The 14171-nt window shown below is 37.1% G+C and overlaps 2 protein-coding genes across 2 annotated transcripts; one reads left to right on the top strand and one right to left on the bottom strand.

Annotated features, from left to right (window-relative positions):
• Positions 1-1009: 1009 nt before the first annotated feature.
• On the bottom strand, positions 1010-3181 carry LOC117992386 (mitochondrial import receptor subunit TOM40 homolog). Its single transcript, XM_034980072.2, has 3 exons — positions 2406-3181; positions 1686-1880; positions 1010-1243 (listed from the first exon to the last, which is right to left on the bottom strand). The coding sequence occupies exons 1-3, from the start codon at positions 3132-3134 to the stop codon at positions 1019-1021; spliced, it is 1149 nt and encodes a 382-aa protein (XP_034835963.1). The 5' UTR covers positions 3135-3181; the 3' UTR covers positions 1010-1018.
• A 4460-nt stretch (positions 3182-7641) lies between these two features.
• imd (immune deficiency) lies at positions 7642-14063 on the top strand. Its single transcript, XM_034980097.2, has 4 exons — positions 7642-8305; positions 9466-9650; positions 10300-10434; positions 11282-14063. Exons 1-4 carry the CDS (start codon positions 8002-8004, stop codon positions 11420-11422), a joined length of 765 nt encoding a protein of 254 aa, XP_034835988.1. The 5' UTR covers positions 7642-8001; the 3' UTR covers positions 11423-14063.
• Positions 14064-14171: the final 108 nt, after the last annotated feature.

The raw sequence follows: 14171 nt of genomic DNA on the forward strand, positions 1-14171 counted from the left end.
TTCAAATGCCACTACAGTGAAGGCGGAAAACAAACTCCGCCCAAGTCTCGCGCACGCGCCCGCCTCAGCATGTTTCATGTGAAACGCTGAAGACTGAACTTGCCGACGGCGAATAATACACGCCTACATTATCGTTATATTGAAAATGAATTTTTTATGCGGTCCTTTTGTGTTGTGTACTGATGTAAATCGTAGGTGTGAAACGTTTTGTGAATTGAAAAATGTGTGTATATCTCAAACTATAATCTCGACTATAAATTCTATTGCTTATTGCGTCCTTCTTTGCCACTTTTTCTTTGATTTTATTTAAAAATCAAAGAAAAAGTGGCACTAAAGTGTACTTAACAATAATTGTTGTTCTATTAAGTTAGAAGATATTCAAAAATGACTGCGTAAATGAAAAACGATACCTATTTAATAATTTAAAATATTTATTTTTATAATCACAAATCACATGTAGAGTTCTTGACGTCTAAAATTAAATAGGTAGCTTGATGTAGATAGGTACGTCACGTAGCTGCGTAGGAACGTTACTTACTAAAATTAAATACGTAAGTACGTTATTATAATTTAAATAAATCAGTCTAAAATTAAAAAAGCTAGCATAAGTAAAATAACTAAGTAGATCTCTATATAAAATAAGATAGCCCTAAATTACTTAATACTTCAAGCCAAAAAAAATGCATTTGATTGGAAAGCTAACTTGCGAATTTACAACCAATTAGATATTCTAGTGCGTATTTAGGTTTTAGATTTACTTACCCACACAAACGACAATAAATTATAAGGCTAACTTAGAAATCGAATTTTATTAGATTTTTAACGTTTGCCGCATGATCAAGATGTCAAAACGCGTAAATTCTTTAGACTTCTTTGCTGTATTGGGTAATAGGTGAGTATAATAAGAGCACATTATCAATAATGTCACAAGTACGCTACCTAGTGTCTCAATACTTAAGTAGGTACTTATTTTCAAAACTAAGTAGGTAAGTAACTAAGTACCTATAACAACACAAAATTAAATAATAGCAGCAGTGATTCCAAATCCAAGACGAAACTTATCGTTGGGGTGATTTAAAAGTGCCGATATTGCGCAAGCTAGCTGTGCGTTCTTGCCCCCTAGAGCCCTTTGCAGCGTGGCACCCACCAGGCCGTCCGAGTCCACGGAGCCGCGGACTGTCCATGCGTCTGTATGCCACTCGTATGCCATCGTTGCTACTGCTCGGCGGATCGCAAATCCCACCTAAAAGACGTATTCATTATTAGGTATAACTTTTATGCTGATGTTCGCAGTTCGCACGTTGTAGCGAACCGATAAGACCTTTAGGGCCCTTCCATAATACCTACTTCGACGCCGTCGCATTGCATCACAAGGACGACGTCGAACATTACGTCGTCGCGTTGTGCGTTATCGTACAATTTTAAGATGCGAACGGCCCTTATGTCTCTGCCGTAAAGACATACCGCGTGTTAATCCGTCGTGACCATAAATTTAACGAGCGGTTAATAGATTTATCTGGTAACAGAAAGGCTGGCTCATTTTTTGGGCAAGGGTTGTGCCTGGCCGTCCAGCGCGGAAATGCAGTCTACTCAGTATTCATGGCACCATGATTTGTACAGTAATTAGATAGCTTTACGTTTTATTTTTAAGATTTTAATAAAAGGACCTAACAATATGATATTACCTCAAGCATTGCAGCCATAGTAAGGAAAGGCTTGACGGCTCGTGCGTAACATAGATCCAGTCCCCTGTTCCCGAGGGTTGCGCTCACGGAGTGGTCTTCGCCGGACCAGCGCGCCGCGGCCGACGCTGAGCTCAGCTCCGACGCGGCTCCTCGCGCTACTACCTCCGCGCCGAGAGAGATCTGATCTGTTATAGCCTGAACACAAAGGCAATTAAATCTACCTAAATCTATCAAAGAAACCATGATAGCTTAGTATTTAAGACATCCGCCACCTTTTCGGGAGGTCGGGGTTTCGATCCTAGGACGCACTTCTGACTTTTCGATAACTTATGTGCGTTATATGCAATTAAATATAAAACATCTTGATCAAACCCGTATACTGAAAGTTCTATATAACGTTCTCAAAGATGTGTGAAGTCTGCCAATCCGCACTGGGGCAGCGGGGCAGACTATGGCCTAAACCCGGCGATGGGTTGATCATGATGAGAGTGTATCTAAATTCTGAATAGAGAGATAAGAGTTCTATTTCAAAATAATAAGATGTCCTCCCGACCGAATTTCTTTTTGTGCTAGAAGTGGATACGACAATGGTCGGTAAGGTCACAAACTGATAGGTATTATTACATCGAATATTAGCGATGAGTAGGTACTAGGTAGGTATTAATCCTTAATTCTATTACATACTCCTCCTAGCACCTCCTAGACTCATTTCAAACTCACCTGCAAGTAATGTAGAGCAATAAATTCTCGGTTCACACCAATAACAGACGCAGTAAAATTGTTGATATAGGCGTCGAAGATACTTTCAAAACTATACAGTTCGCCATCTGCCACCTGCGCAACGACTGTGGCCCTGGTTCCCTGTGTAGGTCCCACGCGAATCTCACAGCTCATTTGTCCACCTGGCGCCGCTTCCATCACAAAATATGGTACACTTATTGGTTTACTTTTATCGACGTATGATAGTAAAACTTTGTAACCACCCGGAGTGACAGAGCTAAACGACATAGAGTGCCCAAGAACCCAGTTATTGTGCGCGCTTTGTTTAACAGACACACATGCACCTTCAAAGCACTGTGGCAGTCTGAATCTGGCAGCATTATGGATGTGTCGGAGTAACCCTGGATTGGTTGCTCCTGATGGGAGCTCTGATTCTTTGTCCCGTTCGCAAATACGACCCGTACGAGACCCTGTAACCCCGGCCCCGGTTATTCCCCGATCGCTTGCTAACTTCTGTCCATCTGAAATCCTGGATGGGCACTTAGGCGCACTCGGCGCGTCTCCCCCGCCAGCTGTATCAGGTGGACACGGGCCGAGAGTTTCTTTTCTAGGACTGCATATTCCCGAAGGGGGATTTGATTTTGCATAAATAGTTTGTATTCCATACAGCTTGAGGAGATCAAATAGAGATGGCATATAAAACTTCGGTCCATTTTCTGTTTTGTACATTGTTATTTAGTTAAATACAAATAATTATTGTGTATAAAGATCTAATAAAATAAGAATAAAATGTTTTCAAATCAGTTGTCGAATTCTGACATCGGCGTTTTGTCAGAGGCATGGTCAGAGGCACAGAGGTTTTTGTTTTTTTTAATAAATAAAAATACTAAATAGCGAGCAAATGAGCAGGCGCGTCACCTGATGTTAAGTGATTACCGCCGTCCATTAACATTTGCAGCAACAGAGCAGAGGGACCGCCAATGCGTTTGCAGCATTTCAGGAATTTGTTGGTCCGCCCCTTGAATAACCCCATGTTGAAATCTAATGGGAACTGCGCCGAAGGAAGTTGATTCCACAGTTTGCATGTGCGTGGAAAAGAGGATCTGGCACAACGAGCAGTCGATGTGCACCAGCACCCAGTGGTGAGGATGAAATTGCTTACGGTGGCGTGCGGTGTGGTTGTAGAAAAAGTAGGGTGGAATGAAGTCAAACAGCTCTTCAGAGCACTTCCGATTATTATAAAGGCGATAGAACACGCAAAGAGAGCTTACGTCTCTGCGGTGCTCCAGACTTTCCAACGTGCCAATTAGTTTGGAATCGTCCACAAATCGAACAGCCCGTTTGGATGAGATCAAATGAAAAAAGTTGGTACTGGGGTGCTCAGGGCCAAAGGTGAGAGCATACTCCATCGGGCGGACTTACGTTTTATAAAGAAGAAACCTGTGCTCGGGCGCGAAGTACCGCTTTGCTCTGTTGAACACTCCAAGTTTTTTGGAGGCTATGATTTTGTAAATAAAATGTCATATTATGTAATAAAATTCAACTCTGTGCGAACTATTAGCTACCTAACAAACAGACAAACTCTCAGCTTCGCCATTTTATTAGGGTTCCGTACCTCTGAAGAAAAAAAAGGAACCCTTATAGGATTACTATGGTGTCTGTCTGTCTGTCCACCTGTCAAGAAAACCTATAGGGTACTTCCCGTTGACCTAGAATCATATTATTTGGCAGGTAGGTAGGTCTTACAGCACAAGTAAAGGAAAAAATCCGAAAACCGGGAATTTCTGGTAGGTAACTAGTTACCTACCTACTTAGTTACATGACAAAAAAAATGTTTCAATTTTCAAAGTAAGATAACTTAGATACCAAGTGGGGTATCATAATTCATATGAAAGGGCTTTATTGTACATTCTAAAACAGATTTTTATTTATTTTTATGCATAATAGTTTTTGATTTATCGTGCAAACTGTTGAAAAAAATACTCGAGTACGGAACCCTCGGTGCGCGAATCTAACTCGCACTTTATTTTGATTTTTTTTACCAATCTCAAAGATTTTTAATAAAATCTTTAGGTAAATATTATAAAATCTATAGGTAGATCCGTACATTTAAAGATCGTTGTCGTTTCAAAACGTTACCAAAGCTGTCACTACTTACTTGTCAACTGTCAGTTGACAAGACAATGGATTCCAACTCAAGATTCCATCTCTCAGATGTCACAGATATTGACATTTATAAGTACGCTAGATACAGTGTTTCCATGTACACGGTAATTACCATATATGCACCGTAATTCAGCCCTAATCTACCGTCAAGGTAATATAGCCATTACCTTGACCGTGTCACCGTAATACAAAAATCACGTTAAAAATTCATAGTATACTGCGTAATACGAGTACGAATCTCAGTCACGTTAGCATATTTCGTAATGGCAACATTTCTCTTGCTCTCGGTTTAAGCATCGAATCTCAGCAATCTATTTTCGTCCTTATTCAAGCAATTAAGAAGGAGTGAAATGTAAAACTAATGAGATTTAACAAAATATTAATATGAATAAATCCGTATATGAAAAAGATATTGCTATTCTAGGAGAGTCAGATTCAGAATAATATTAATAATTGATTAAAAAGCAAATTCGTGACGTTTTTTCTTTTAAAAATGACACGGTAATTTACACGGTATTCTTTTAGCTAATCCACCGTAATTTAATCTAGAAACACCGTAATTTTAACCCTTGAACACGGTAATTCTCGATTTACATATGGAAACACTGGCTAGATAAGGTGTATTATACAAAATGACGTCATTTTTGCTGGAGATTCTAGGCGCACCCCATCGAGCTTAATGGGAATTTTTAACACTTTGTGTCAAAATATGGTCTTCGTGTTGACAAATGTTTCATCACTAACGCGCTATAGCAGGTAGTAGGTACGCCCATTACTGATATCTATTGTGATGTTCATTATTATTGTGCACGTGAAAATTGCAATCTAGTTAGTTATCAAGTAAGATACCGACATTTTTAAGCTACTGATACATTAATCTTTTCTTTACACTAGCGGCACGCTATGATGGCCGGTTTGACACATTACAATAGTGATGTGGAATGTCAATTTATTCTCGAACAAAAAACAATTAAGTTTTGTTTTTGTACCTGATTAAATAGGTTTAATAAAACAAAAATGTATATGTTTATTTAATTTATTTGAACGAACTGAATATTTGAACGAAAATGAATATACATACTTTATATGCACACAAGAAACATATGAATACAAAAGATACCGAAAAAGGTGCCACAAAAGGCCATAATTAATCAGATTCGTCCATACTACTATTTTCACTGTCGTCACTGCTATCATCACATACATTAATAATTATATGTTCGTTTTCTATAATATTATCTATTTTCACATCTCTTTCATAATCTTCCCTTATTAATTTAACAGTTCTATTCACAACCTTTTCCCAGTCTCCTTTAGTCACATGTTCACAAGCTTCTTCTAATAATTTTAGCATTTTTTTTGTGGTAAATGGGGGTTCTGTATTGTGTCTTGCAGCATATCCCTTAATTTGAGCCCACACCAACTCAATCGCATTATACTCACAATGGTAAGGCGGTAACCGTATAACTCTGTGCCCATGTTCTAATGCTATTTCGTCAATGACGTATCGGATCTTGGTTGGTTTGTTTTCTTTTAAAAGACGTACTAATTCCGCTTTTAACATATTCATGTTTGCATCTACGCCATTTTTACGAAGCCATGCGACGATATCAGCTTTCTTTTGGGATTGGGCAGGTGGCTTGTCAATTTGCATCGAGTGGTATGGGGCGTTGTCCATAATTATAATAGATGGTTCAGGGAGGCTACACAACATTGAGGTAAACCATTCAGTAAACTTTTCTCCATTCATGTCTTCATGATAGTCTCCAGTGGTTTTTGACGCAAAAGCCATGAGAGAACCTTCGACAAACCCGTTGATGGTTCCGGCGTGACAAATTATAAGTCGCGATCCTTTTCCTACAGGAACTTTGGAAGTAGATGCTGCTGTGTCATCGTTCCAAGAACGGCCTACAGTATGGTTAGCATTAAGCCATGTTTCATCCAAGAACACAACATTTTGCCAATTTTTGATTTCTTTCACTTGCCGTAAAAAAGTATACCTTGCCATCGCTATATCAAATCTTTCCATCAATATTTTGCGTTTGTTACATTTTTTGTATCGAAATCCAATGGTCTTCAAAATCTTCGTTAAAGAACTTTCCCCACCGAAGAATAATCCAGCTTCCTTCAGTGAATGCACCAACTTTTTTCTTGTTGGATACTCCTTCTGTAAATAGTAGCCGTAAACATGTCTTCGGATAGCATCGGCATCAAAGCTATCGATGCCTACGACTGGTTTTGCTCGTTTTCTCTTTTTTGGTGTGTGAAGTTTATTTTCTTCTGTGCCAGTCTCGCCATATTTTTTTTTAGTTATCCGTCTAACAGTTCGTTGTCCAATATTAAGCGCATCAGCTACGCGTTCAACCACTGACGTTATAGGTAAAATTGGCCCTCCATTTTGAGCTTCACGATCGAAATAGTTACGAAGGCGTATTAGGAACTCACGTGTCTGACTATTTAGAACAGTTCTCTGCGTACGTTCGGTCATATCGACGAAATCCACAACAAAGGGCTTGAACAGAGTCCAAATTAACGAGCAAGGGTCAACAGTAATGCAGTATCAATATTTGAAATCCAAAGCCAGGTCAAAACTATATCACAATCGCATTGCACTGACAGTTTATACTTTTCGAAGCAACGTCAATTCGAAACTGCTTTGTTTTGCATTGAGCATTGACGCGAGTTTGCCGGAGGTAGTAGTTGTGCTAGCCAGCGATCCTATGTGACGATCGTATTAGATTCCATTTTTAAAAATTTATTGATATTTTTTTGCGATTTCAGAGGTTTGTCCACATAGTGAAAATTGTTCATATTCACAAGTACATTCACCCCTTAAATGGTGCAAACTGATTTTTCTACACTTGTATACATTTAAGAAATCAATTTAATAAATAAATTTTGAGTCCTAAACCTAAAACTACATTCGATAAAATTTATGAATCTCTGCACATCACTATCGTCAATAAAGTAATACAATTATTTCCTTCAAAGTCGTTATCAATTAATACGGAACTTCATGAGCGGACAAACGTCAAACCGGCCATCATAGCGTGCCGCTAGTATAGTCTTCATTGTGTTTGAAATTGTATTGCTTATAATTTTAAATAACGAATTATTATTAAGTAGGTATTAATATTTATTAGTGCCTAGTACGCTCGCATGACGCTCAATGCTGCTATCAGCGCCAAAATGGTGATAATTAAGTAAGCATGCGTCTCGTATAGTCTGAAGTAAACTTCGAAAACAGGTCGGCAATAGCAGGTCCAGCGTACTTGTATCAGTATAAGTTTAGAGGTCAGTGGCTGAATTTTTTGTCTTGTCTGATTCGTGATTTATTTACGTCATCGTGGGTTTTTACTTTGTTTCCTTGTTTGTTTTAAAATCTATTTGAATTTTGAACAATACAAAATATCACCGAGCTTGCACGAAAATGACCAACAAGTTTAGTGCTAAGTTTCTTGAAATATTCCGCAACCTTAAATCTGATGCCGTACCTCGGCCACCTAGGCGTAATGAATCAATTCCTGAAGATAACTCACAGGCAGAGACTCAGAATGAAAATGTTAATTTCGCGGACAACCAGGAAGAAGTATTTGTTGAACAAGATGATTCCAAGAAAAGCAAGAAGAAACCGAAGTACAAAAAATCCTTCTCCATGCCAAACAGAGAAAGCCCTGATATGCCAGAAGATGATCGACGGAGCAGTAACGCAAGCAGCGTTGTCAACACTCAAGGTAATCTTACAATCCAAGGTTATACCAGAAACCAATGCATCACTTCCCTATTTGTATGCAACATTGGCCTTTGGAAAAGTATAAAACCTCTAAGTTTGATATGCTCAACAAATTCTGTGGACTGGAAATGTGCTGAAATTTTGAAGCATGTTTATAGGTGTCAAAGTGTCTTAAGAAACAAGCGTCAGTATCTAATGTAGACTGCCACACCACACATACACACATATCACTCACATAAGTGTATGTTTTGCCTATCTGGAGTGTTTTAATATCTTTTAGTATGATATAAGTCTTTTTGGTGTTCCGTACCCGAAGGGTCCCAACTAAACCAATTACTAAACCTCCGCTGTCCGTCTATCCATCCATCTGTTTGTCAGCGGGCTGTATCTCGTGAACTATAATAGCTGGAGAGTTGAAATCACAGAATATGTATTTCTATGGCTGCTATAACAAAAATAAAAATTTAAATAAATTAAAGTATTATTTCTTGTATGATCGTAGGTACTGAACCTTTCATGTGCAAGTCCAATTAGCACTTTTTTTTTCTACATTACATTTTATATTGCACTGAATGATGATTTCAAAACTATGAAGAAAGTCAAACTATATAAGTATGGCCATAAATATGCTATGGTGATATTGTTATCTGATTGTGACTAATATAGATTTGTGTTTGTGTGACCTCCTATAAAGATACATAGTATACTATAATACTCGATAGTAGTAGAAACTCCTATTTTTTCGTTTACCTAAAAATCTAGTTTACACACTTACTAGCTCTAGCTGATTTTCCCTGGCTTTCACACCCATGTATACAACCAGCTTACCTATTTTATATAGACTAAAAAACATAAATGTGTCATAGTGAGCACAAAACATATAGGTAATCCAATCTGAACATGCGGCACATTTACAAAAACAGACCTCAGTTAGGCTTTTGTATTTAATCCTTAATGTCTGTCTTAATGAGCTGTGCAAACCACTATGTTGCAACTTCAGATTGGACTATGTACTTGTTTTGCGATCATTGTATGTCTCAATTTTAAAGGATGGTGAAAATGCCACTGGTATACTCTCAGAAATTTTAAGTAAACACGTCAAAAACACTAATTATGACTTCATTTCACACTATTTAGTGATTAACCATTTATTATTACCAGCCACTGGCAATGTGATCAACATTGTGAACTCCAAAGATGTCCGTTGCGGGAATGAAATTTTTTACTATATGGGCCCTGTTTACGGCCACCATGGCCAGCCAAACACATCTACACCCACCTTTGATGATGAGGAACCTGTAGAGAAAACTAACCTCATCCAACTCTTATTGGAAGCTAAGAATAAGGTGAGTTAGTGTTTTTATAATAGCTTTTTCAGACAACAAATTCGGGTTCAGGTCGACAACGTACATATTTTATGAAGAAACTCTTGCTAGACTGTGTGGTGTATATGCCTCATTCAGGTGCAAATGTATTGATGATCCTGGGCACCCTTCCCTTAGCTGTGTATGAAATAAATTAGGCCTTCATCATCAGTATTAACCAATCAACCCACTACTAAGCAAAGGTCTCCTCCCAAAATGAGAAAAATATAGACCACAGTCAACTACTCTGGCCAAGTGCAGATTGGTAGACTTCAGACACCTATGAGAATATTATGCAAATTTCATGCATGCAGGACTAGATACTTCTTAATTTTGCAACAAATGAATGAATTTAACCTTTCCATTAGTCTATCGCTACCCATATTATAAATGCGAAAGTGTGTTTGTTTAATTTCGGTATGATATAATCACGTCACAACGGAACAATGCATCGCCGTGTTTTTTGCAAGAGTACAGTTTAGGGCCTGGAGAGTAACATAGGCCACTTTTCATCCCAAAATCAAAAAGGTTCTATGGGATTTTGAAAAATCTAAATCCATGCGAATTTAGTTGTGGGTATCAGGATTTTTTTAATGTAGTATTACTTATAGGTTCTTTATCTCGCTTTCAGCCAGAACACGATTACATAGATTATGTATCAAAGCATTTGGGCAAGAACTGGCACAGTTTTTTCCGCCGATTAGGTTATAAGCAAGGCCAAATTGAAACTGCAGAAATCGACATGGCCAAAAATGGAGTAGCTGAGGTAAGAACGCCATTATATTATTTGTAAATAGACATTTTAATATTTGATTCAAATTTTTTAAGGGGGGGGGGGGGTGAGCGCATAACTGAGAAGGCTCCTGTCATACACATAATGAAGACAACTACCTACCAAGATATTTCAAACTACCATAAATTCAGCCCATCACAATGTTCAAAATTGTTTATGCTTGATACAGCTTTTCTATGACTGATCAGCAGTGCACCCTATTGCGGCAACTACAATACGTGATAAAGATATCATCTCTGACTGGCTGACAGTTGACTCTGAACTTCCTCTGCACCTCAGAATCAGATTGGTTGAAATGCATTGTTGCAGCAAGATAACTATAAATAATTCTGCAACAATTGTGATTGTAGCTATATGATAACAACTTTCGCAATCGACCTGAAATGTCTTGATGACTTCACCATGTGAACATGCAAGAGACTTCACGAACGAGCGGGACTTCCTCTGAAGTGCACACTGCAGTCAATGTGGCAGAGTTAGAACGAAAATACGTTCCGAAGTAGTCATAGAACTATTCTATTTGTATGGCAGCTTACGCACTAGCTCCGACTTCCGGCGTCTGAGTTCTCGCCGTCATCCGTGAGAATATCTCTGATGTGCCTCGGATTCAAATCAGACATTTGATGTAGATATGTCAAAGATGTCCACTGATTAGATTTGGATCAGAAATCGGATTACTGCATAAGCAATATCAGTATCAATATAATTAGTATATCAGTAGTTTTTTATATCCTTATTTTCACTGACTCTGATCGTATGAGTGCGTGACCTTAGTGACGTGAGTGCACTTAGGCCTTAATTTTCTCTTATATTGTTTTAGGCTCGCTATAAACTGCTACTGGATTGGGTACGTAATGACATTGATGGTACGCTGGGCAAGTTAGCAAATGTTCTCTGGGAGGATGGCGAGAGGCAGATTGTTAAAGAGTTGGCAGCAATGTACAATAAAATCAAAGGGTAATGGTACTGAAACTCGATGGTAGATAAGGAAAAAATGGAAATAGGTTCTATACAATAGCTTTATCATTGTTTCCATTATTGTTGTAAAAAATATTTTTATTGTTAACAGAAAAATTGATTATTTTGTAGATTTTGATTTGTCTTTGATATGTACAATATAATTATGGCGATGATAGAAACATGGTGATCCAAGTCACTTTTTTAACTATTTGAAAAAATAAGCAATAGGGAAGCATCCTAATTGTTGGACAATGTGCTTAATTTCACTAATTTTAAAATAATAAGTTGGCTATTTCTCAAGGAAAATGATACTGAAAAGCCCTTGGAATTGGAGTGTGGCATAGAAGAATAGTTTTTTTGGGCCTTCATGTCAAAATCTTTATTTTGAGAAAAATGTTACTTGGATCACTTCTGTTACTGTTAAATGTTACTTGGTTCTACCAATCGCCATTTTATACAAATTCAATATATTGGACGCACTGCCGATTGGATATCATATTTTCCATGATACTTTTAGTGTTCAGTAGTAATTTTGAATAGGTACTCAAAAGTGAACAATAGACACAATTAGTCATAACTAATAATATTTTTATATCTAATTTTTAGAATGTTGTTAAGTATATGTATATGAGGTTTTTTAAATTTAATATTAGGGCAAATACGAGAAAGCGCTATGAATTGTTTTTGAGTATAAGTCTCGGGGCAAGTGGGCCACTTGCTACAGCTACCTTGCAGTGTTGCGTGTACGTCCACCATACGCAGTACGCCAGTACAGTGTTTCGTCACCGTACATCTATGGCGGTTCTAATGAAAACTTAGTTCTAGCCGGTCACCTGTGGCTGTGGTGTGTGCGCAGGCCCTAAATCCGAATGTTCACAAAGCTATAATGTGGCATCACTATCGTTTGTTGGTTTGTCCTTCAATCAACGGAGCAACGGATCGACGTGATTTTTTGCATGGGTATAGTCAAAGACCTGGAGAGTGACATAGGCTATAGGATTTTTTGAGACCTAAATCCACGCGGGTGAAGTCGCGGGCATCAGCTAGTAATATATAAATCAAACATTATATTACTACTTATATAAAATGGTACCAGGGTATATAACAAAACACAGATGTAAAAAAAATATATTTTTTTAGATAAAAATTAGATTTTTTACCAAAATATTTTGGAAACATTTTACAAACTTTGTTATGCATTTTTAAGTATTCATACTTGTTTTACTAAGTATAATGTCTTTAGAATACTTAGTTAAATATTAAAATTTATAACCAAGTAATATTATAGAATAATGCAATATTCAGTTCTTCCATTCCAATAAATAAGCAGAAAGTTATACAATTTTAGTATACGCAATCAGAATCAGTAACAGAATCGATTGCAATCATTTTTACAACGGGATATATTTTGACCAAAAAATACTTTAAAATCCTGCAAGTTTGAACACCTAGTTGAATGACCGCGAGCGAGAGCGCGCACGATCGACGCCAGCCGTCCCAGTTCGCTCAGACGGACGCTTGCTTGGGGTGACCATGTTTTTGCGGGACATCGACTCAATACAAAACGCTTATAACTTCGTTAGTTTTCAGTATTTTTGAAATTTTGTATATTTATTCTTTATGTAAAAATATTCGATACGTTTCGATTTTACGTATACTAAGACTAACGTTGTATAAGTACATATAAGCATACAGTTTGATTGAAAGATTCCTGAGGTAGTTGCAACTTGCACATCACAGTGCGGTAGGGTGAGGCATAATGCAGAGTGAACTAGCCTACAAAGAAAATTGTTCAATGAAAGTCTTGGAACTATATTTTATCCTAATTATTCTATTAAAACAAAAAACACTTTCCTGTTACACATGGTTGGATCACAGAGGTTATTTATGGTTATTAATTTTTGCTGTGAATTTTTGAAATTTCTCTATACTAATGACACTATAGTCATTGTTGCCAATACCAAACCCTAAAATAGCATTTTTGGCTTGTACAAAAAGTAGATCATATTAATTTACTTATTATCGTGTACCAAGAAAAAAATAGCTAATAATGGCTGCAGCATGAACCATAAAAACCTTAAAAATAAACTATAATAATGAACACAAATTTTCTGCACGTAAATTGATTACATAAATGAAAAGGATAAAGAAAAACCTGTCAAGTTCGAGTCGGCGTTATTATTAAGCCCCTGCTTTCCGTCCGTCCGCCTGTCTGTCAGAGGGCTGTATCTCGTGAACCAATAGGTGAAGAGCTAAAATCACAATGTGTATTTTTATTGCCACTATAACAACTTGGCCGCCATGAAAATTAAAAAAGTGTTACTTCTTTCACGATAGTACCCTTCGGGTGCGTATCCGACTCGCACTTGACCGATTTTTTAGTCAAACAGTATGCCTAAATATAAGCATGTTATGTATAAGTTAGAATAACTAAGTTGAAATTGTGATATAAGTAAAACATTTACATGAAGAAAAATATATATTATAAGGAGTTTTGATATTACATTTTGTTATCAGTTGTCTAGTCATGCACTCTTAAACAAATTTTATACTTAAATTTTTACGCATGCTAAATTGTAAGATTATAATAGGATTTATTTATACCTATTTGCGAAATAAACATAATAATTTTACATTACATACACTTGTTATTTAATTATTTTCCTTTAATTAATCTAATGAAGTAGGTACCTACTTAGGTAGGTAAGCGCTAAACATATTAAAATTAAGTTTTTTTATACTTTAAATCA

This window comes from Maniola hyperantus, chromosome 2, assembly GCF_902806685.2.
Source record: "Maniola hyperantus chromosome 2, iAphHyp1.2, whole genome shotgun sequence".
Taxonomy (NCBI): Eukaryota; Metazoa; Arthropoda; class Insecta; order Lepidoptera; family Nymphalidae; genus Maniola; species Maniola hyperantus.